We start from the raw sequence: 23788 nt of genomic DNA, 5'->3' as shown, positions 1-23788 counted from the left end.
CGGTGTTGGTGGTGTTAGCTACCTGTGCAGGTTGTGATGGTGGTGTTAGCTGACTGTGCTGGTTGTGATGGCGGTGTTGGTGGTGTTAGCTACCTGTGCAGGTTGTGATGGTGGTGTTAGCTGACTGTGCAGGTTGTGATGGTGGTGTTGGTGGTGTTAGCTGACTGTGCTGGTTGTGATGGCGGTGTTGGTGGTGTTAGCTACCTGTGCAGGTTGTGATGGCGGTGTTGGTGGTGTTAGCTACCTGTGCATGTTGTGATGGCGGTGTTGGTGGTGTTAGCTACCTGTGCAGGTTGTGATGGTGGTGTTAGCTGACTGTGCTGGTTGTGATGGCGGTGTTGGTGGTGTTAGCTACCTGTGCAGGTTGTGATGGTGGTGTTAGCTGACTGTGCTGGTTGTGATGGCGGTGTTGGTGGTGTTAGCTACCTGTGTGATGGTGGTGTTAGGGTTGTGATGGTGTTGGTGGTGTTAGCTACCTGTGTTGGTGGTGTTAGCTGTGCAGGTTGTGATGGCGTTGGTGGTGTTAGCTGCCTGTGCAGGTTGTGATGGTGGTGTTGGTGGTGTTAGCTGCCTGTGCAGGTTGTGCTGGTTGTGTTGGTGGTGTTAGCTACCTGTGCAGATTGTGATGGTGGTGTTGGTGGTGTTAGCTAACTGTGCAGGTTGTGCTGGTTGTGTTGGTGGTGTTAGCTGCCTGTGCAGGTTGTGATGGTTGGTGTTGGTGGTGTTAGCTACCTGTGCAGGTTGTGATGGCGGTGTTGGTGGTGTTAGCTGCCTGTGCAGGTTGTGATGGCGGTGTTGGTGGTGTTAGCTGTTGGTGGTGTTAGCTACCTGTGCAGGTTGTGATGGTGGTGTTGGTGGTGTTGTGATGCTGTTGGTGGTGTTACCCTGTGCAGGTGGTGTGCTGACTGTGCAGTGTTGGTGGTGTTGGTGTTAGCTGACCTGGTTGTGATGGCGGTGTGCAGAGGTTGTGATGGTGTTGGTGGTGTTAGCTACCTGTGCAGGTTGTGATGGTGGTGTTGGTGGTGTTAGCTACCTGTGCAGGTTGTGATGGTGGTGTTAGCTACCTGTGCAGGTTGTGATGGTGGTGTTGGTGGTGTTAGCTACCTGTGCAAGTTGTGATGGTGGTGTTGGTGGTGTTAGCTACCTGTGCAAGTTGTGATGGTGGTGTTGGTGGTGTTAGCTACCTGTGCAAGTTGTGATGGTGGTGTTGGTGGTGTTAGCTACCTGTTCAGGTTGTGATGGTGTTGGTGGTGTTAGCTACCTGTGCAGGTTGTGATGGTGTTGGTGGTGTTAGCTGCCTGTGCAGGTTGTGCTGGTTGTGTTAGTGGTGTTAGCTGCCTGTGCAGGTTGTGCTGGTTGTGTTGGTGGTGTTAGCTACCTGTGCAGGTTGTGATGGCGTTGGTGGTGTTAGCTGCCTGTGCAGGTTGTGATGGTGGTGTTGGTGGTGTTAGCTACCTGTGCAGGTTGTGATGGTGGTGTTGGTGGTGTTAGCTACCTGTGCAGGTTGTGATGGTGTTGGTGGTGTTAGCTACCTGTGCAGGTTGTGATGGCTGGTGGTGTTGGTGGTGTTAGCTACCTGTGCAGGTTGTGATGGTGGTGTTGGTGGTGTTAGCTACCTGTGCAGGTTGTGATGGTGGTGTTGGTGGTGTTAGCTACCTGTGCAGGTTGTGATGGTGGTGTTGGTGGTGTTAGCTACCTGTGCAGGTTGTGATGGTGTGTTGGTGGTGTTAGCTACCTGTGCAGGTTGTGATGGTGTTGGTGGTGTTAGCTGGTGCAGGTTGTGATGGTGTGTTGGTGGTGTTAGCTAACTGTGCAGGTTGTGATGGTGTGTGGTGGTGTTAGCTAACTGTGCAGGTTGTGCTGGTTGTGTTGGTGGTGTTAGCTGCCTGTGCAGGTTGTGATGGTGGTGTTGGTGGTGTTAGCTGCCTGTGCAGGTTGTGATGGTGGTGTTGGTGGTGTTAGCTACCTGTGCAGGTTGTGATGGCGGTGTTGGTGGTGTTAGCTACCTGTGCATGTTGTGATGGCGGTGTTGGTGGTGTTAGCTGACTGTGCAGGTTGTGATGGTGGTGTTAGCTACCTGTGCAGGTTGTGATGGCATTGGTGGTGTTAGCTACCTGTGCAGGTTGTGATGGCGTTGGTGGTGTTAGCTGACTGCATGTTGTGATGGCGTTGGTGGTGTTAGCTGACTGTGCTGGTTGTGATGGTGGTGTTAGCTGCCTGTGCTGGTTGTGATGGCGTTGGTGGTGTTAGCTACCTGTGCTGGTTGTGATGGCGTTGGTGTTAGCTGACTGCATGTTGTGATGGCGTTGGTGGTGTTAGCTGACTGTGCATGTTGTGATGGCGTTGGTGGTGTTAGCTGACTGTGCATGTTGTGATGGCGTTGGTGGTGTTAGCTGACTGCATGTTGTGATGGCGTTGGTGGTGTTAGCTGCCTGTGCTGGTTGTGATGGTGGTGTTAGCTGCCTGTGCTGGTTGTGATGGTGGTGTTAGCTGCCTGTGCTGGTTGTGATGGTGGTGTTAGCTACCTGTGCAGGTTGTGATGGCGTTGGTGGTGTTAGCTGCCTGTGCAGGTTGTGATGGTGGTGTTGGCTGCCTGTGCAGGTTGTGATGGCGTTGGTGGTGTTAGCTGCCTGTGCAGGTTGTGATGGTGGTGTTGGTGGTGTTAGCTACCTGTGCAGGTTGTGATGGCGTTGGTGGTGTTAGCTGCCTGTGCAGGTTGTGATGGTGGTGTTGGTGGTGTTAGCTACCTGTTCAGGTTGTGATGGCGTTGGTGGTGTTAGCTGTCTGTGCAGGTTGTGATGGTGGTGTTGGTGGTGTTAGCTGCCTGTGCAGGTTGTGCTGGTTGTGTTAGTGGTGTTAGCTGCCTGTGCAGGTTGTGCTGGTTGTGTTGGTGGTGTTAGCTACCTGTGCAGATTGTGATGGCGTTGGTGGTGTTAGCTGCCTGTGCAGGTTGTGATGGTGGTGTTGGTGGTGTTAGCTACCTGTGCAGGTTGTGATGGTGGTGTTGGTGGTGTTAGCTACCTGTTCAGGTTGTGATGGTGTTGGTGGTGTTAGCTACCTGTGCAGGTTGTGATGGTGGTGTTGGTGGTGTTAGCTACCTGTGCAGGTTGTGATGGTGTTGGTGGTGTTAGCTACCTGTGCAGGTTGTGATGGTGTTGGTGGTGTTAGCTACCTGTGCAGGTTGTGATGGTGGTGTTGGTGGTGTTAGCTACCTGTGCAGGTTGTGATGGTGGTGTTGGTGGTGTTAGCTACCTGTGCAAGTTGTGATGGTGGTGTTGGTGGTGTTAGCTACCTGTGCAAGTTGTGATGGTGGTGTTGGTGGTGTTAGCTACCTGTTCAGGTTGTGATGGTGGTGTTAGCTACCTGTGCAGGTTGTGATGGTGGTGTTGGTGGTGTTAGCTACCTGTGCAGGTTGTGATGGTGGTGTTGGTGGTGTTAGCTACCTGTGCAGGTTGTGATGGTGGGTGGTGTGGTGGTGTTGTTGGCTACCTGTGCAGGTTGTGATGGTGTTGGTGGTGTTAGCTACCTGTGCAGGTTGTGATGGTGGTGTTGGTGGTGTTAGCTACCTGTGCAAGTTGTGATGGTGGTGTTGGTGGTGTTAGCTACCTGTGCAGGTTGTGATGGTGTTGGTGGTGTTAGCTACCTGTGCAGGTTGTGATGGTGTTGGTGGTGTTAGCTACCTGTGCAGGTTGTGATGGTGTTGGTGGTGTTAGCTACCTGTGCAGGTTGTGATGGTGTTGGTGGTGTTAGCTACCTGTGCAGGTTGTGATGGTGTTGGTGGTGTTAGCTACCTGTGCAGGTTGTCGTGGTCCATGTTGCTGAAGCCCAGAGGAGAGTCAGAAAGCTGTTCAGTGACGGCCTGGGGTTCCTTGGTGTCCAGGACCTCGTTGAGCACCGCCACTGCAGACAGCATCTCCACTGCAACAGACAGCTCCTCATGCCCCAGGCCTGCCTGTTAGATTCAACCAGAGATTAGTGATCATATACTGGACATACAACCAGATACACACGCACAACAGTCTGCCCACCAGCCAACCTAGCTCGGGTGTGAAAACCAGCAACCACATCTGTACAACATTATATTGTAGCTTAAAATAAGAAAAGAGTAATGTGTGTGTGTGTCACCTTTGGTCCCTGTATCTGCAGGCTGAACAGTTCGGTCTGGTAGAGGTTGGCAGCAGTCTGGTAGACTATGGGGAGCTGGGCCTCTGGGTTTATCAGCTCCTCTATAGTCTCTGCTGCTACTCCATGACGAATGGCAGAGTTGATCGCTGTAATGGCCTCCAGTTCTGCATGGCAAAAATATCATACAACATTTTCATATTAACTGTACTATAGGGGCAAAGACATACACACACATACATACTTATAGTACCAACACTGAACTTTGAAACACTGGGGAATATTACAAAAGGAGAGTGATGGAGGGTGAGGGGTGCTTACTTCGTTTCTCTGCCTCAGCAAAGTCGTTACAGGATATGACCACCCTCTGAATCTCCTCCCTCTCCAGCATCACTGCACCTCCAGCGTCCTGAGGTTCACGGAGAAAGTGTTTGGGTGACAAGTTCAATTCAATAGAAAATTCTGGATTCTGTAACACAAATGCAACTTGCATCAATTAATTAAGACTGTCATCTTATGCTCTTAAAGGCAAACAAAGTGTGTAGGCATTCTCAATTATTTTTATGGGATACCTTATATCCCCAACTAGGGCTGTTATGGTGACCGTATTATCGCCACACCGGCGGTCTCGAGTCATGACGCAGTCAAATTCCACTAAAGTCACAACAACTAGGCTTCTCCAAGCTCTGATGCTGCTGCTGGTCATTAGTAGCCCATCAAACTTGCTAACTGCCTTGTACTCAGCACTCTATTGGCCCTCTAATCACTCTGACATCAATGCAAATGTATTCGAAAATCGAATCAAACACTTCATGAGAGCCCATGAGCTCTTGTTGCGCAACATTTCAGAGTTTTGATGGACTCTATTAAAAAGAGGAGGATCCCATCAGCTTTCTATTTGCTAGGCCTACTATATTTATTTCTCAACTTTCCTAATATTAAGCACATTGCTTTGCTTTACAACAGGAGTATAGCCTACCTGGCTGGCGTGAATAATGAACAACGGGAAAAGTGTCCTCTGTTTGCCATTTAAGTGCATAGATGACAAGTATTTTTTTTACCCTGCCCCTGTTCCGAGACAGGCGCATGATAATGGTCCATTCTAAATCAAAACTTATTTCACATTATATACTATATAATATTTCACATTATATACTAAATAATATATGTAAAGACAAGATTAAATCAAGAATAGTCTGACAATATTAATATATATCATTCACAAGTGATAGGCTATATCTTGTGAATGATGCCCAGCTTGTGTGCAGTAAGGCAAGAAACAAAGCATGTCTTTTTTTTGCGAGTTTTTCAAAATGATAGTTGCCTAGCCCATGGACATATATATTTTGATAAGGTTTGTATTACAACTAGAGGGGCCAAATAACTTCTTAAAATGAAGTACACTAATCTGCTTTACAACCGGTGTAGAGCCTAACTGGCATACATAAAGCGGCACGTGAGCTTCAAGTTTGGGGAACATGATTTTCACCATAAAAATGCACCTTTATAATAAAGCATTACATGTATAATCGCATTTAGTCACTTTTGAGAATGTTTTTTTCCCCGCTAATTGATTGCATTTTAGAACATTTGCGCTTATAGCTTACCATGTGCACATTGCTGCGCTTATAAAGTGAAGAAAGTTTTTTTGATGTGAGTGGTTGTATTAATTTGTGATCTATCGCATTCCACAACTGTCCCCGATGTGTCGGTCTTCCCTTGTAGCCTACTTCGGAGCTGAGATGCCTGTGAGAAGGACCCGATCACATGACGGGCATTGGCTAATAAGAATTGAGATATCTGAGAGAGCCATGTGAGTGAAAGGTGCTTCGGGGCACGCAGCCGGGAGATGGGAATTATAATGATTATATTCAGCCCAAGGGCACAACGGCCATTGGCCGCAAAAGGCATGGATTTTTTTAGGGGGCGTTACAGCCACACGAGGGGGATGTCGGCAGGACAATCGAGGCATGTCAAGTGCTTGTCAAATTGTGAATGAGAGACTGCTGTAGGGTGTACAGCCTGCGCAAGAAACTAAGCAGAGCTCATGCCTTCGTGCAACTTTTTTCAAATCATTATTAGGTCACATCATGCAGCCTTAGAATGTATTAAAAATGAGAACATATAGCCCAACATTTGAATCACAACTAAAGTTGCATAAATAACTATAAATTAAGCATAGAAGGATCCAGTTTCTTTGTTAACCTCTCAACACAGGATAGCTGCATGTACGCACTCCCTCAGAAATCGTTTAGAGAAAATATCCTTTTCTATTTCATTCAGCTACGTTCAATTGTATTCTTAATACTACAAAATAATGGAATGGAATTCTAAGCAAATCTTGTCTGCTAAATGAACTAGTGTAGCCCATAGCCATATGGTATAGCCAACCTACTAGACGTGCCTCCACCATTTGACCACTGTCCTTACTGACCCGAGTCTGGACTTGGCAGTAGGTGGTGAAGTGCTCCAGGTACCAGTGAGAGTTGGCCTCTTGGACCCCCAGCAGCCCCAGGGCCAGCACCTTGAGCCCAACTAGCAGCGCAGCCTCATTCTGGGCAGAGATGGCCTGGTTCACCTGCCGCACCGCCACCTGCACTGGAGAGACAGACACGAGGGAGCAGGGGTTGGACGGAGACAGACTGGACACATCCCAAATAAATCAACCCTCAGCCACAAACCTGTAGACAAGGGGTGTCCAACCACTTGCTTTGACATGAGATCTCAAACCGGCTGTGGAAAAGGTAGAAGATCTACCAGACACATCCTAAAGGCCTATCCTAGATGTTCAGAATACACATGAGGTCATAAGAGTGACGGTAGTTACTGTTAACAAGGTCGACGCAGCTCTGGATCTCTTGCTGGGTCAGCAGCTCCTCATAAACATCTCTCTCCTCTGTGGCTATGGACAAGCGCTGAGCAGGGAGACAAGAGAAAAAGCATTGTGTTAGACGGACTATAAACATACATTCTTAAGGTTTTTACATTTTGTGCATATTGAAACCACAGGAGGCTGCTGAGGGGAGGAGGCTCCTAATAATGGCTGGAATGGAGTGAATGGAATGGTATCAAACACATGGAAAGCATGTCTGATGTGTTTCTTACCGTTCCATGGATTCCGATCCAGTCATTACTACTATCATTGTAACTAAAACAGACCGTCATGCTAAAACTGTTGACAATCTGGCCATCATATTAACTTTAGATTTAAGATCATGACTTTGCTGAAATAATGTGTAATTTAACACAGCGGGTCATGTTACACAGAGTTAGTGAGGAGTATGAGAGGAAAGATACCAGCTGGTGTGGGAAGACTAGTGTTGTAGTGGGAGTTCAGCTGATGCTGCAGCCACTGGAATGTCATGGCAAGGGCTGCTGGGTGTTTCAGGTGGTATTCACTGCAGACAAGACTAATACTATACTATTTCTGTTCAGAACAGGATCAAGATGCTGATCCAAGGTCTGTTTTGAAACTTCTACCAGGACTCAGGACCCATAGGTCTCTGGTCAAAAAACAGCCTTCTTCTGGGTGCCTCTTTGGTGGAAAGGGCAACATCAGGGAGGATTTGGGAGTTCCTCACCCTGCCTGAGGCCTGGAGCTCCTTGCTGGCCTTGGCCCGGCTAAGAGTGTCCTGGTAGTCCTGGGCCAGATCTTCCCCAGTGTTCCTCAGCATAGCGTTGGGGTTCTTCAATGTCCCTATGGTCACAGCCGCCTCACCCTTATCCACCGCCTCGTTGATGGCAAACACAGCAGCGTGCACTGAGGAGGGACACCAGCAAGAATGAGTACCACTCGGCAGTAAACATGTCTGTATGTCTGTCTATGAGAGGTCAGACCTTTGTTATAGCCCAGCACTAACACACCTGATTCAACTAATCTGCTAATCATCAAAGGTTGGATTAGTTGAATTGGGTGTTTTAGTGCTGGGCTGGAACCAAACCCTGGACACCCTATGGGTCTCTCCAGGAGCAGGATAGAAGACATGTGGTCTCCAGTGGATGGAACAGTGTACTGTCCTACTCACAGGTTGCCTCGTCCACCGAGAGCTCGTTGGCCAGGATGCCTCCTATCTTGCTGAAGGTTGGCATCTGAATGCCGTATTTCTCCAGCTCGCTCCGCATGTTACTGATCTCCTCCTCTGTGGGACAGACAGGAACACAATACAACAAGACTGGTACAGCAGGAAACCTCGACTCCCCTGGGAGAGGGGCCTGCTAATTCACTGGCAAAATGTAGAACATCAAGACGCTTTGGAGAAATTACAAAGCAATACAAGGAAATTAAGCTGTTTTAGTAAGCTAGTATTTACAGTAAGGAATGTCGTCAATACGTGACTTCTGCTTTGCATGACTGGCATACAGTGCATTCGGAAAGTATTCAGACCCCTTGACCTTTCCCACATTGTTACGTTACAGCCTTATTGAAAAATGTATGAAATAGTTTTTTCCATCAATCTACACACAATACCCCATAATGATGACGCAAAAACTTTTTGCACATTACAAATAAACTGAAATATCAAATTTACATAAGTATTCAGACCCTTTACTTTGTTGAAGCACCTTTGGCAGCAATTATAGACTTCGCGAGTCTTCTTGGGTATGACGCTACAAGCTTGGCAGACCTGTATTTGGGGAGTTTCTCCTTTTCTTCTCTGCAAATCCTCTCAGGCTCTGTCAGGTTGGATGAGGAGAGTCACTGCACAGCTATTTTCAGGTCTCTCCAGAGATGTTCAATCGGGTTCAAGTCCTGGCTCTGGCTGGGCCACTCAAGGACATTCAGAAATATGTCCTGAAGCCACTCCTGCGTTGTCTTGGCTGTGTGCTTAAGGACGTCCTGTTGGAACGTGAACCTTCGCCCCAGTCTGAGGTCCTGAGCACTCTAGAGCAGGTTTTCATCAAGGATCTCTCTGTACTTTGCTCCGTTAATCTTTCCCTCGATACCGTCTTGTCTCCCAGTACCTGCTGCTGATTAAACATCCCCACAGCATGATGCTGCCACTACCATGCTACACTGTAGGGATGGGTGCCAGGTTTCCTCCAAAAGTGACGTTTGACATTCAGGCCAAAGACTTCAATCCTAGTTTCATCAGACCAGAGAATCTTGCTTCTCATGGTATGAGAGTCCTTTAGGTGCTTTTTGGCAAGCTCCAAGCTGGCTGTAATGTGCCTTTTACTGAGGAGTGGCTTCCGTCTGGCCACTCCACCTGATTGGTGGAGTGCTGCAGAGATGGTTGTCCTTCAGGAAGGTTCTCCCATCCCCACAGATGAACTCTGGAGCTCTGTCAGAGTGACCACATGTTGATTACTTTAAAAACAACACGTAGTGTTCTTCTCTGTCTGGCACCAGCCAGGCTTTGATTGGGTGCTTGAACCCATAGGAACAGTTGCTGTAGGAACCTGCAAGTAAGCAGTTTGTTGGACAGTGTACATACGATGGGATACACAAGGCTGTAACGTCACAAAAAAAGGTAAAGGGGTCTGAATACCTCCCGAATGCACTGGATCTATTTCAGTCATATTAGCCTACAGTACTTTGATATTGTCCACCTTTTTTTCATATAACATACACCGAGTATACTAAACCTTAGGAACATTGACAGACTGACCAGGTGAAAGCTATGATCCCTTATTGATGTCACCCGTTAAATCAACCTCTAAATGAAGGGGAGGAGACCGGAAATGAAAGATTTTTAAGTCTCAAGATATGAATTGTGTATGTGTGCCATTCAGAGGGTGAACGGGCTAGACAAAATATGTAAATTAATTTTACCTTTATTTAACTAGGCAAGTCAGTTAAGAACAATTTCATATTTTTAATGACGGCCTAGGAGCTTAACTGCCTGTTCAGGGGCAGAACGACAGATAAGTACCTTGTCAGCTCGGGGATTTGAACTTGCAACCTTTTGGTTACTAGTCCAACGCTCTAACCATTAGGCTACCCTGCCGCCCCAGGGTAAGTGCCACTAGGCTACCCTTCCACCCCAGGGTAAGTGCCTTTGAACAGGGTATGGTAGTAGGTGCCAGGCGCACCTGTTTGAGTGTGTCAAGAACTGCAACGCTGCTGGGTCAACAGTTTCCTGTGTGTATTAAGAATGGTTCACCACCCAAAGGAAATCCAGACAACTTGACAACTGTGGGTAGCATTGGAGCCAACATTGGCTAGCATCCCTGTGGAATGCATTCGACACCTTGTAGAGTCCATTCCCCGACAAATTGTGACTGTTCTGAGGGCAAAATGGGGTGCAACTCAATATTAGGAAGGTGTTCCTAATATTTTGTACACAGAGTATATCTCCTCGTCGGTGAAATGGGCACTTTATTTTTTGGGGCGTTGGAGTACAAGTGAATAACTTCAGTCAGTGATAGCAATTGATAAAGGTTCAAGTGTTTTTTATGAGTAAGTGTTATATTGCAGTTATTAATCCAGATAAGACATGTGGTGGGTACTTCCCACTTCACTCACAACAACCACAGTATATCATACTGATCTCCACAGTGCTTATCGAATTGAACATGCAGCTAGGTTCGAGCGATGACGTTCTGTTTCAATCAAAACCAAACAAGAGCACCAATTATCTGTGCAAGGCTAAAGCAAGGCTAAATGAGTCTTCATGTTTTCCTTTAGTTTCAAAGAGAGGTAGTAATTACTACAGCAGTTCCTCCTTCACTACAACACTGTGTGATGTTAGTGTTCATTCTGGAGCAGTCAGCTCAATGCAACAAGTTCATTATACTGTAGTACCTCTTTACACTAGTTTCAAATTTTACTAGTCACTGTCCAACGAAATGCTTACTTGCAGGTTCCCACAGCAACTGTTCCTACGGGTTCAAGCACCCAGCATTCAATCAAAACCAGGCTGGTGCCAGACAGAGGAAAACACTACGTGTTGATTTTAAAGTACAGGGTGAACTCAAGCTATGGCTCTCATGAGATCTCTAATTATGATGCTGGAATAGAAGAGCTGGTGGAATAAATGCTACTGTAGCCTTGTAAAACACTAGTGTAGCCTGGTAAAATGCTACAGTAAAATACCACTGTGGCCTGGTAAAATGCTGTGGGCTGGTCTTTCTTACCTGTGAAGGCCACTTTCCCCAGCAGGTCCTGGATCTGTGGGGCAATGCCCCGTTTGTACAGGTATAAGCTGGAATAAAACAAGGTTGTGTTACATTTCCATTTCATTTTGGTCATTTAGTAGAGCTACTTCTAGTCAGGTTTTGCTTCAAGTAACCTGGAGAATAACTGCCTGGGGTCGAGGGATGGAAGCGCTCAGAACTTGTGGATAAGATGTGGCTACGTTTATTCAATAACTCAGAGGCAGGGGAAACATAATTTACTAACATCTGCATCTATCCACACTTTTCCCTTGCTTGAATACTTTAGAAATGCATCCTTCCTTCCTCTTGCCCTTGGGTCAGCAAGGAATCCACCATATTGCTTTCACCTATGAAAGCATGTCAGTCTGATAAGTGACAACTTGAAGTGAGGAAGGAAGGATGCATCCCAAGGGGACCTTGAAACATCATCTTCTCCAGACTGAGCTAGAAGAGCGTCAGCCCAATAAACTGCAATTCCCCCTTTTCCCCACAGGGGAGCAATATGTGCTCAGAGAAAGCAGCAGTCAGAATACTGACAAGCCAACTGCACTGAGCCCAGTTAGCCTGAAACAAACAGGTGGCTGGAAACTGCATTAAACTTTCATCTGCCAGCAGGTTCTTGATAAGTGGGCATGAATTATAGATTGGGCTACGGGTCTCTTCCTGAGGGGTTTAAAGTCTGGTAAAACAGAGGGAAGGCCAAAAGTTTATTATGTCGTTTCCATTCTATTGTGTTGCCTTTCTATTTTTCCACTTCACTGAAATCTCAACAAAGGCTCACTAGCCCAGTGTGTCTACTTCTCCTCAGAGCTAGAGTTTATTCCCTACCCTGGCTCCCAATGGGGTTAGAGCGCACTGCCAGGAAGGAAGAGCACGTGTGCGTGCACAGGCAGGGAAGGAAGCCTGCCCTCATGGGCCATGACCAAACAGCTCAAAGACAACAACAAAAAACAAGTCAACTAGCTAAGTCAACGCATTCACTCCAATTCTCTGTCACATTCAGATGGATATACAGTACGAGTAGTGCTCGACTTGGGCAGGAGCTTAGCGGTACTGAATAGCAGCACTGTAAATGTTCTACTGCTTGAGTTCCTGCACTTCCTAAAATACTGGCTAAGAATATTGTGGAGTTCCTGCACCTAAACAGTAACGGCAGCCAAAATGATACCAGCAAGTCAAGCACTGTATACATTACAAACCCCTCTTCTCTGTACACATGACAGTGTATGTGTATTGTATACATGACAGTCAATGTGGTCACAGAACACAGGGTCTGTACTTCTTCACAACTTTGTCCCTTGTTAGAGCTCCTTGGTCTTCATGGTGCCGCTTGCTTGGTGGTGCCCTTTGCTTAGTGGTGTTGCAGACTCTGGGACTCTTTCAGAACAGGTGGATATAGTTGAAGTCGGAAGTTTACATACACCTTAGCCAAATACATTTGAACTCAGCTCTCACAATTCCTGAATTTAAAGACAATGATCAGATAAATAAAGCATCAGAATCTTTAATTTTCAACAGACACAAAAGACAAATTTCCTTTATATAAATATCCCCATAACATGTAAAAATGTCTGTCTTAGGTAATTTAGGGTCACCACTTTATTTAAGAATGTGAAATGTCAGAATAATAGTAGAGAGAATGATTTCAGCTTTTATTTCTTTCATCACATTCCCAGTGGGTCAGAAGTTTACATACACACAATTAGTATTTGGTAGCATTGCCATTACATTGTTTAACTTGGGTCAAACGTTTCAGGTAGCCTTCCACAAGATTCCCACAATAAGTTGGGTGAATTTTGGCCCATTCCTTATGACAGAGCTGGTGTAACTGAGTCAGGATTGTAGGCCTCCTTGCTCGCACACGCTTTTTCAGTTCTGCACACACATTTTTGATAAGATTGAGGTCAGGGCTTTGTCACTCCAATACCTTGACTTTGTTGAGGTATTGACATACAACTTCCGGCGCCGACAGAGATGGCCGCCTCGCTTCGCGTTCCTAGGAAACTATGCAGTTTTTTGTTTTTTTACGTGTTATTTCTTACATTAGTACCCCAGGTCATCTTAGGTTTCATTACATACAGTCGAGAAGAACTACTGAATATAAGATCAGCGTCAACTCACCATCAGTACGACCAAGAATATGTTTTCCGCGACGCGGATCCTGTGTTCTGCCTTACAAACAGGACAACGGAATGGATCGCATGCAGCGACCCAAGAAAACGACTCCGAAAAAGAGGGAAACGTAGCGGTCTTCTGGTCAGACTCCGGACAAGGGCACATCGCGCACCACTCCCCAGCATTCTTCTTGCCAATGTCCAGTCTCTTGACAACAAGGTTGATGAAATCTGAGCAAGGGTAGCATTCCAGAGGGACATCAGAGACTGCAATGTTCTCTGCTTCACGGAAACATGGCTTACTGGGAAGACGCTATCCGATGCGGTGCAGCCAACGGGTTTCTCCACGCATCGCGCGGACAGAAACAAACATCTTTCTGGTAAGAAGAGCGGCGGGAAAACGTATGCCTCATGACTAACAAGACATGGTGTGATGAAGGAAACATACAGGAACTCAAATCCTTCTGTTCACCTGATTTAGAATTCCTCACAATCAAATGTAGACCGCATTATCTTCCAAGAGAATTCTCTTCGATTATAATCACAGCCGTATATATCCCCCCCCAAGCAGACACATCGATGGCTCTGAACGAACTTTATTTAACTCTTTGCAAACTGGAAACCATTTATCCGGAGGCTGTATTCATTGTAGCTGGGGATTTTAACAAAGCTAATCTGAAAACAAGACTCCCTAAATTTTATCAGCATATCGATTGCGCAACCAGGGGTGGTAAAACCTTGGATCATTGTTACTATAACTTCCGCGACGCATATAAGGCCCTGCCCCCCCCCTTTCGGAAAAGCTGACCACGACTCCATTTTGTTGATCCCTGCCTACAGGCAGAAACTTAAACAAGAGGCTCCCACGCTGAGGTCTGTCCAACGCTGGTCAGACCAAGCTGACTCCACACTCCAAGACTGCTTCCATCACGTGGACTGGGACATGTTTCGTATTGGTCAGATGAAAATATTGACGAATACGCTGATTCGGTGTGCGAGTTCATTAGAACGTGCGTCGAAGATGTCGTTCCCATAGCAACGATAAAAACATTCCCAAACCAGAAACCGTGGATTGATGGCAGCATTCGCGTGAAACTGAAAGCGCGAACCACTGCTTTTAATCAGGGCAAGGTGTCTGGTAACATGTCCGAATATAAACAATGCAGCTATTCCCTCCGCAAGGCTATTAAACAAGCTAAGCGTCAGTACAGGGACAAAGTGGAATCTCAATTCAATGGCTCAGACACAAGAGGCATGTGGCAGGGTCTACAGTCAATCACGGACTACAAGAAGAAACCCAGCCCAGTCACGGACCAGGATGTCTTGCTCCCAGGCAGACTAAATAACTTTTTGCCCGCTTTGAGGACAATACAGTGCCACTGACACGGCCTGCAACGAAAACATGCGGTCTCTCCTTCACTGCAGCCGAGGTGAGTAAGACATTTAAACGTGTTAACCCTCGCAAGGCTGCAGGCCCAGACGGCATCCCCAGCCGCGCCCTCAGAGCATGCGCAGACCAGCTGGCCGGTGTGTTTACGGACATATTCAATCAATCCCTATACCAGTCTGCTGTTCCCACATGCTTCAAGAGGGCCACCATTGTTCCTGTTCCCAAGAAAGCTAAGGTAACTGAGCTAAACGACTACCGCCCGTAGCACTCACTTCCGTCATCATGAAGTGCTTTGAGAGACTAGTCAAGGACCATATCACCTCCACCCTACCTGACACCCTAGACCCACTCCAATTTGCTTACCGCCCAAATAGGTCCACAGACGATGCAATCTCAACCACACTGCACACTACCCTAACCCACCTGGACAAGAGGAATACCTATGTGAGAATGCTGTTCATCGACTACAGCTCGGCATTCAACACCATAGTACCCTCCAAGCTCGTCATCAAGCTCGAGACCCTGGGTCTCGACCCCGCCCTGTGCAACTGGGTACTGGACTTCCTGACGGGCCGCCCCCAGGTGGTGAGGGTAGGCAACAACATCTCCTCCCCGCTGATCCTCAACACGGGGCCCCACAAGGGTGCGTTCTGAGCCCTCTCCTGTACTCCCTGTTCACCCACGACTGCGTGGCCACGCACGCCTCCAACTCAATCATCAAGTTTGCGGACGACACAACAGTGGTAGGCTTGATTACCAACAACGACGAGACGGCCTACAGGGAGGAGGTGAGGGCCCTCGGAGTGTGGTGTCAGGAAAATAACCTCACACTCAACGTCAACAAAACTAAGGAGATGATTGTGGACTTCAGGAAACAGCAGAGGGAACACCCCTATCCACATCGATGGAACAGTAGTGGAGAGGGTAGCAAGTTTTATGTTCCTCGGCATACACATCACAGACAAACTGAATTGGTCCACTCACACTGACAGCGTCGTGAAGAAGGCGCAGCAGCGCCTCTTCAACCTCAGGAGGCTGAAGAAATTCGGCTTGTCACCAAAAGCACTCACGAACTTCTACAGATGCACAATCGAGAGCATCCTGGCGGGCTGTATCACCGCCTGGTACGGCAACTGCTCCGCCCTCAACCGTAAGGCTCTCCAGAGGGTAGTGAGGTCTGCACAACGCATCACCGGGGCAAACTACCTGCCCTCCAGGACACCTACACCACCCGATGTTACAGGAAGGCCATAAAGATCATCAAGGACATCAACCACCCGAACCACTGCCTGTTCACCCCGCTATCATCCAGAAGGCGAGGTCAGTACAGGTGCATCAAAGCTGGGACTGAGAGACTGAAAAACAGCTTCTATCTCAAGGCTATCAGACTGTTAAACAGCCACCATTGAGTGGCTGCTGCCAACACACTGTCATTGACACTGACCCAACTCCAGCCACTTTAATAATGGGAAATGATGTAAATATATCACTAGCCACTTTAAACAATGCTACCTTATATAATGTTACTTACCCTACATTATTCATCTCATATGCATACGTATATACTGTACTCTACATCATCGACTGCATCCTTATGTAATACATGTATCACTAGCCACTTTAACTATGCCACTTTGTTTACTTTGTCTACATACTCATCTCATATGTATATACTGTACTCGATACCATCTACTGTATGCTGCTCTGTACCATCACTCACTCATATATCCTTATGTACATATTCTTTATCCCCTTACACTGTGTATAAGACAGTAGTTTTAGAATTGTTAGTTAGATTACTTGTTGGTTATCACTGCATTGTCGGAACTAGAAGCACAAGCATTTCGCTACACTCGCATTAACATCTGCTAACCATGTGTATGTGACAAATAAAATTTGATTTGATTTGATTTGTTGTCCTTAAACCATTTTGCCAGAACTTTGGAAGTATGCTTGGGGTCATTGTCCATTTGGAAGACCCATTAGCAACCAAGCTTCAACTTCCTGACTGATGTCTTGAGATGTTGCTTCAATATTTCCACAATTGTCCTCCCTCGTGATGCCATCTATTTTGTGAAGTGCACCAGTCCAGCCATGCACCCCCACAACATGATGCTGCCACCTCCGTGCTTCACGGTTGGGATGGTGTTCTTCGGCTTGCAAGCCTCCCCCTTTCTTCTCCCCCAAAAATGATGGTCATTATGGCCAAACAGTTATATTTTTGTTTCATCAGACCAATGGACATTTCTCCAAAAAGTATGATCTTTGTCCCCATGTGCAGTTGCAAACTGTAGTCTGGCTTTTTTATGGCGGATTTGGAGCAGTGGCTTCTTCCTTGCTGAGCGGCCTTTCAGGTTATGTCGATATGGGACTCGTTTTACTGTGGATATAGATACGTTTGTACCGGTTTCCTCCAGCATCTTCACACGGTCCTTTGTTGTTCTGGGATTGATTTGCACTTTTCGCATCAAAGGGCGTTCATCTCTAGGAGACAGAACGCGTCTCCTTCCTCAGCGGTTTGACGGCTGTGTGGTTCCATGGTGTTTATACTTGCATACCATTGTTTGTACAGATGAACGTGGTACATTCAGGCATTTGGAAATTGCTCCCAAGGATGAACCAGACTTGTGGAGTTCTCCAATTTATTTTCTGAGGTCTTGGCTGATTTCTTTTGACGTTCCCATGATGTCAAGCAAAGAGGCACTGAGTTTGAAGGTAGGCCTTGAAATACATCCACAGGTACACCTCCAATTGACTCAAATGATGTCAATTAGCCAATCAGAAGCTTCTAAGGCCATGACATCATTTTCTGGAATATTCCAAGCTGTTTTAAGTCACAGTCAACTTAGTGTATGTAAACTTTTGACCCACTGGAATTGTGATACAGTGAATTATAAGTTAAATATTCTGTCTGTAAACAATTGTTGGAAAAATTACTTGTGTCATGCACAAAGTAGATGTCCTAACCGACATGCCAAAACTATAGTTTGTTAACAAGAAATTTGTGGAGTGGTTGAAAAACTAGTTATAATGAATACAACGTAAGTGTATGTAAACTTCCGATTTCAACTGTATATACTGAGACCATGTTACACTTAATTAGTTTGATTGCACACAGGTGGACTTTATGTGACTTCTGAAGGTAATTGATTGCACCAGATCTTATTTAGGGGATTTTTTAAATTAATTTACATTACAGGTTGTAATGCAACAAAATAGGAAAAACAGCAAGGGGGATGAATACTTTTGCAAAGCACTGTAAATGGGACAAACTGAAAGCACGTACATCACCAGTTAGTCATTGCTGAACGAAGACATTAAGAACATACAGCTGGCAGGTTAGACACTATCCGCAGGACAGAACAGCAGCCTCTGGTAAGACACGGGGCGGGGGCCTATGCATTTTTGTAAACAATAGCTGGAGCACGATATCTAAGGAAGTCTCAGGGTTTTGCTCGCCTGAGGTAGAGTATCTCATGGTAAACTGTGGACCACACTATCTACCTAGAGAGTTTATCTATATTTTTCGTAGCTGTCTACATACCACCACAGACCAATGCTGTAACCAAAACCGCACAATGAGCTGCATTCCTTCATAAGCAAACAGGAAAACGCTCATCCAGGGGCAGAGCTCCTAGTGGCCGGGGACTTTAATGCAGAGAAACTTAAATCAGTTTTACCTAATTTCTATCAGAATGTTAAATGTGCAACCAGTGAAACAAATTCTAGACCACCTTTACTCAACACACAGAGATGCGTACAAAGCTCTCCCTCACCCTCCATTTGGCAAATCTGACCATAACTCTATCCTCCCGATTCCTGCTTACAAGCTAAAATTAAAGCAGGAAGCACCAATGACTCAGTCTATAAAAAGAAGTGGTCAGATGAAGCAGATGCTAAACTACAGGACTGCTTTGCTAGCATACACTGGAACATGTTCCAGGATTCTTCCGATGGCATTGAGGAGTACACCACATCAGTCACTGGCATTATCAATAAGTGCATCGAGGACGTAGTCGCCACAGTGACTGTACGTACATACCCCAACAGGAAGCCATGGATTACAGGCAACATTCGCACTGAGCTAAAGGGTTGAGCTGACGAATGTAGTACGATCGAATCATACTACACTGGCTCCGACGCTCATCGGATGTGGCAGGGCTTGCAAACTATTTCAGACTACAAAAAGGGAAATACAGCCAAGAGCTGCCCAGTGACATGAGCCTACCAGACGAGCTAAAGTACTTCTATGCTCGCTTCGAGGCAACACTGAAACATGCATGAGAGCATCAGCTTTTCCGGACGACTGTGTGATCATGCTCTCCGCAGCCGATGCGAGTAAGACCTTTAAACAGGTCAACATTCACAAGGTTGCGGGGCCAAACGGATTACTTGGACGTGTACTCCGAGCATGTGCTGACCAACTGACAAGTGTCTCCACCGACATTTTCAACCTCTCCCTGTCTGAGTCTATAACACCAACATGTTTTAAGCAGACCACCATAGTCACTGTGCCTAAGAACACCAAGGTAACCTGCCTAAATGACTACCTACCCGTAGCACTCACGTCTGTAGCCATGAAATGCTTTGAAAGGCTGGGCATGGCTCACATCAACACCATTATGCCAGAAACCCTAGACCCACTCCAATTTACATACCACACCAACAGATGATGCAATCTTGATTACACACTGCCCTTTCCCACCTGGACAAAAGGAACACCTATGTGAGAAAACGATTCTTTGACTACAGCCCAGCGTTCAACACCATAGTGCCCTCATAGCTCATCAATAGGCTAAGGACCCTGGGACTAAACACCTCCCTCTGCAACTGGACCCTGGACTTCCTGACGGGCTATCCCCAGGTGTTAAGGGTAGGTAACAACACATCGGCCATGCTAATCCTCAACACGGGGGCCCCTCGGGGGTGTGTCCTCAGTCCCCTCCTGTACTCTCTGTTCACTCACGGCCAGGCATGACTCTGTACAGGTACCCCCTGTATATAGCCCCACTATTGTTATTTACTGCTGCTCTTTAATAATTTGTTATTCTTATCTCTTAATTTATGGATTTTCTTAAAAACTGCATTGTTGGTTGAGGGCTTTTAAGTAAGCATTTCACTGTAAGGTTTACACCTGTTCTATTCAGCGCATGTGACAATTATTATTTTATTTTATTTGAAAAGGAAGCCTGTACAGAATTTTAAGTCCAAAACATGCATCCTGTTTCCAATAAGGTACAAAAGTAAAACTGCAAAAAAAATGTCAAAGAAATTAACTTTATGTCCTGAATACAAAGCGTTACGTTTTGGGCAAATCCAACCCAACACATCACTGAGTACCACTTCATATTTTCAAGTATCGTGTTATGAGTATGCTTGTCATCGGCAAGGATTAGGGAGCTTTTTAGGATTCAAATAAATGGAATAGAGCTAAGCACATGCAAAATCCTAGAGGAAAACCTGGTTCAGTGTGCTTTCCAACAGACACTGGAGACAAATTAAAAACTTTGAGCAGAACAATAACCTAAAACACAAGGCCAAATATACACTGGAGTGGCTTACCAAAACGACATTGAATGGTCCTGAGTGGCTGAGTTACAGTTTTGGCTTAAATCAAATTTAAAATCAATGGCAAGACTTGAAAATGGCCAACTTGACAGAGCTTAAAGAATTTTTTGAATAATAATGTGCAAATATTGTACAATCCAGGTGTGCAAAGCTCTTAGAGACTTATCCAGAAAGACTCACAGCTGTAATCGCTGCCAAAGGTGAGTCTAACATGTATTGACTCAGGGGGTTGAATATTATCTAATCAAGATATATTAGTGTTTAATTTGTCACATATTTTTAACAAATGTTTGAATTTTTCTTCCACTTTGTCACTAGAGTATTTAGTGTAAATCATTGACAAAAAAAGACAATTACATCCATTTTAATTCCACCTTTGTAAAACAACAAAATGTAGAAAAAGTGAAGGGGTGTGAATACATTGAAGGCACTCTATATGCTATAATGTGTGAACCTGCCATAACGTTATATAGGCTATAATGTGTGAACCTGCCATAACGTGATACAGTGCCTTGCAAAAGTATTCATCCCCTTGGCGTTTATCCTATTTTGTTGCATTACAGCCTGTAATTTAAATAGATTCTTATTTGGATTTCATGTAATGGACATACACAAAAGTGTCCAAATTGGTGAAGTGAAATTAAAAAATTACTTGCTTAAAAGAATTATACAAAATAAAAACGGAAAAGTGGTGCATGCATCTGCTGTCACGACTTCCGACAAAGTCGGTCCCTCTCCTTGTTCGGGCGGCGTTCGACGTCACCGGCCTCTAGCCATCGCCGATCCTCGTTTAATTTTTTATTTGTTTCGTCTTTGTTTTACACACCTGGTTTCAATTCCCCAATTACATGTTCATTATTTAACCCTCTGTTTTCCACATGGTTTTTGTGCGTGATTGTTTTATGTACGTTCGGTGCGTAAATGTGGGCTCGGTATTACGACATGTTATTGGAATATTTGAGTAAAGTTGCTCATCTCTGCTGTCCTGCGCCCGACTCCTCTGCACCAGCTACACCCAAACCACTACATCTGTATTCACCCCTTTTGCTATGAAGCCCCTAAATAAGATCTGGTGCAACCAATTACCTTCAGAAGTCACATAATTAGTCAAATCAGGTAGGCCAGTTGAGAACAAGTTCTCATTTACAACTGTGACCTGGCCAAGATAAAGCAAAGCAGTGCGACACAAACAACAGAGTTACACATGGAATAAACAAACGTACAATCAATAACACAATAGAAAAGTCTATATACAGTGTGTGCAAATGAGGTAAGATTAGGGAGGTAAGGCCATAAATAGGACGTAGTGGCGAAGTAATTACAATTGAGCAATTAAACACTGGAGTGATATATGTGCAGACGATGAATGTGCAAGTAGAGATACTGATACCGAGAACACCTAATAAAGTCCACCTGTGTACAATCTAAGTGTCACATGATCTGTCATGATCTCAGTATATATATTAGAGATCGGCCGATTAATCGGAATGGACGATTAATTAGGGCCGATTTCAAGTTTTCATAACAATCGGAAATTGGTATTTTGGGGCGCCGATTTGCCGATTTTAGATTATTATAATTTTTTTTATACCTATATTTAACTAGGCAAGTCAGTTCAGAACACATTCTTATTTTCAATGACGGCCTAGGAACGAACGGTGGGTTAACTGCCTTGTTCAGGGGCAGAACGACAGATTTTCACCTTATCAGCTCGGGGGATCCAAACTTGCAACCTTACAGTTAACTAGTCCAACGCAATAACGACCTGCCTCTCTCTCGTTGCACTCCACATGGAGACTGCCTGTTACGCGAATGCAGTAAGCCAAGGTTAGTTGCTAGCTAGCAACAATCAATCATAACCACTAGTTAACTACACATGGTTGATGATAATACTAGATATTATCTAGCGTGTCCTACGTTGCATATAATCTGACTGAGCATACAAGCATACAAGTCTCTAAGTATCTGACTGAGCGGTGGTAGGCAGAAGCAGGCGCGTAAACATTCATTCAAACAGCACTTTCGTGTGTTTTGCCAGCAGCTCTTCGTTGTGCGTCAAGCATTGCGCTGTTTATGACTTCAAGCCTATCAACTCCCGAGGTGAGGTTGGTGTAACCGAAGTGAAATGGCTAGCTAGTTAGCGCGCGCTAATAGCGTTTCAAACGTCACTCGCTCTGAGCCATCTAGTAGTTGTTCCCCTTGCTCTGCATGGGTAACGCTGCTTCGATGGTGGCTGTTGTCGTTGCGTTGCTGGTTCCAGCCCAGGGAGGAGCGAGGATAGGGACGGAAGCTATACTGTTACACTGGCAATACTAAAGTGCCTATAAGAACATCCAATAGTCAAAGGTTAATAATGAAATACAAATGGTATAGAGAGATATAGTCCTATAATAACTACAACCTAAAACTTCTTACCTGGGAATATTGAAGACTCATGTTAAAAGGAACCACCAGCTTTCATATGTTCTCATGTTCTGAGCAAGGAACTTAAACGTTAGCTTTCTTACATGGCACATATTGCACTTTTACTTTCTTCTCCAACACTTTGTTTTTGCATTATTTAAACCAAATTGAACATGTTTCATTATTTACTTGAGGCTAAATAGATTTTATTGATGTATTATATTAAGTTAAAATAAGTGTACATTCAGTATTGTTGTAATTGTCATTATTACAAATAGATGAATCGGTATCGACTTTTTTGGTCCTCCAATAAATCGGTATTGGTGTTGAAAAATCATAATCGGTCTACCTCTATATACACACACACAAAAAATATCCCAAACATTGAACATCCCACGCAGCACCATTAAATACATTATTAAAAATGGAAAGAATATGGCAACACAACAAACCTGCCAAGAGAGGCATGCCCACCAAAACTCACAGACCAGGCAAGGAGGGCATTAATCAGAGAGGCAACAAAGAGATCAAAGATAACCCTGAAGGAGCTGCAAAGCTCTACAGTGGAGATTGGAGTATCTGTCCATAGGACCACTTTAAGCTGTACACTCCAAAGCTGGGCTTTACAGGAGAGTGGCCAGAAAAAAAGCCATTGCTTAAAGAAAAAAATAAGCAAACCGGTTTGGTGTTCGCCAAAAGGCAATGTTGGAGACTCCCCAAACATATGGAAGGTACACTTTTTGGCCATCAAGGATAACTCGATGTCTGGCGCAAACTCAACACCTCTCATCACCCCGAGAACACCATCCCCACAATGAAGCATGGTGGTGGCAGCATCATGCTGTTGGGATGTTTTGTTTATCGGCAGGGACTGGGAAACTGGTCAGAATCCTGTTGCGATGAGCAATCCCGTATCTGGGATCCTATTTATAGCCTCAAGCTCATTAGCATAACGCAACGTTAACTATTCATGAAAATCGCAAATGAAATGAAATAAATATATTAGTGCTCAAGCTTAGCCTTTTGTTAACAACACTGTCATCTCAGATTTTCAAAATATGCTTTTGAACCATAGCTAAACAAGCATTTGCGT

At 45.3% G+C, this 23788-nt stretch overlaps 1 protein-coding gene across 7 annotated transcripts in view; it reads right to left on the bottom strand.

Annotated features, from left to right (window-relative positions):
• The window catches only part of LOC115140172 (ras GTPase-activating-like protein IQGAP1), an 85319-nt gene that overhangs the window by 31384 nt on the left and 30147 nt on the right, over positions 1 to 23788 (bottom strand). For 4 of the 7 annotated variants that reach the window (XM_029678346.2, XM_029678347.2, XM_029678348.2 and 1 more), the window contains 8 exons: positions 11200 to 11267; positions 8148 to 8261; positions 7704 to 7882; positions 6950 to 7037; positions 6518 to 6720; positions 4444 to 4531; positions 4126 to 4289; positions 3792 to 3952 (listed from right to left, as the gene is read on the bottom strand). In XM_029678346.2, coding sequence (XP_029534206.1) covers positions 3792 to 3952; positions 4126 to 4289; positions 4444 to 4531; positions 6518 to 6720; positions 6950 to 7037; positions 7704 to 7882; positions 8148 to 8261; positions 11200 to 11267 — 1065 coding nt within the window. The remainder of the gene's footprint in view (positions 1 to 3791; positions 3953 to 4125; positions 4290 to 4443; positions 4532 to 6517; positions 6721 to 6949; positions 7038 to 7703; positions 7883 to 8147; positions 8262 to 11199; positions 11268 to 23788) is intronic. The other 3 variants (XM_029678349.2, XM_029678351.2, XM_065026713.1) reach the window with 1 other exon arrangement.

Source organism: Oncorhynchus nerka, linkage group LG13, assembly GCF_034236695.1.
Source record: "Oncorhynchus nerka isolate Pitt River linkage group LG13, Oner_Uvic_2.0, whole genome shotgun sequence".
Lineage (NCBI taxonomy): Eukaryota > Metazoa > Chordata > Actinopteri > Salmoniformes > Salmonidae > Oncorhynchus > Oncorhynchus nerka.
The sequence above is the reverse complement of the archived record's forward strand: the minus strand, read 5'-3'. Positions and strand labels throughout refer to the sequence as shown.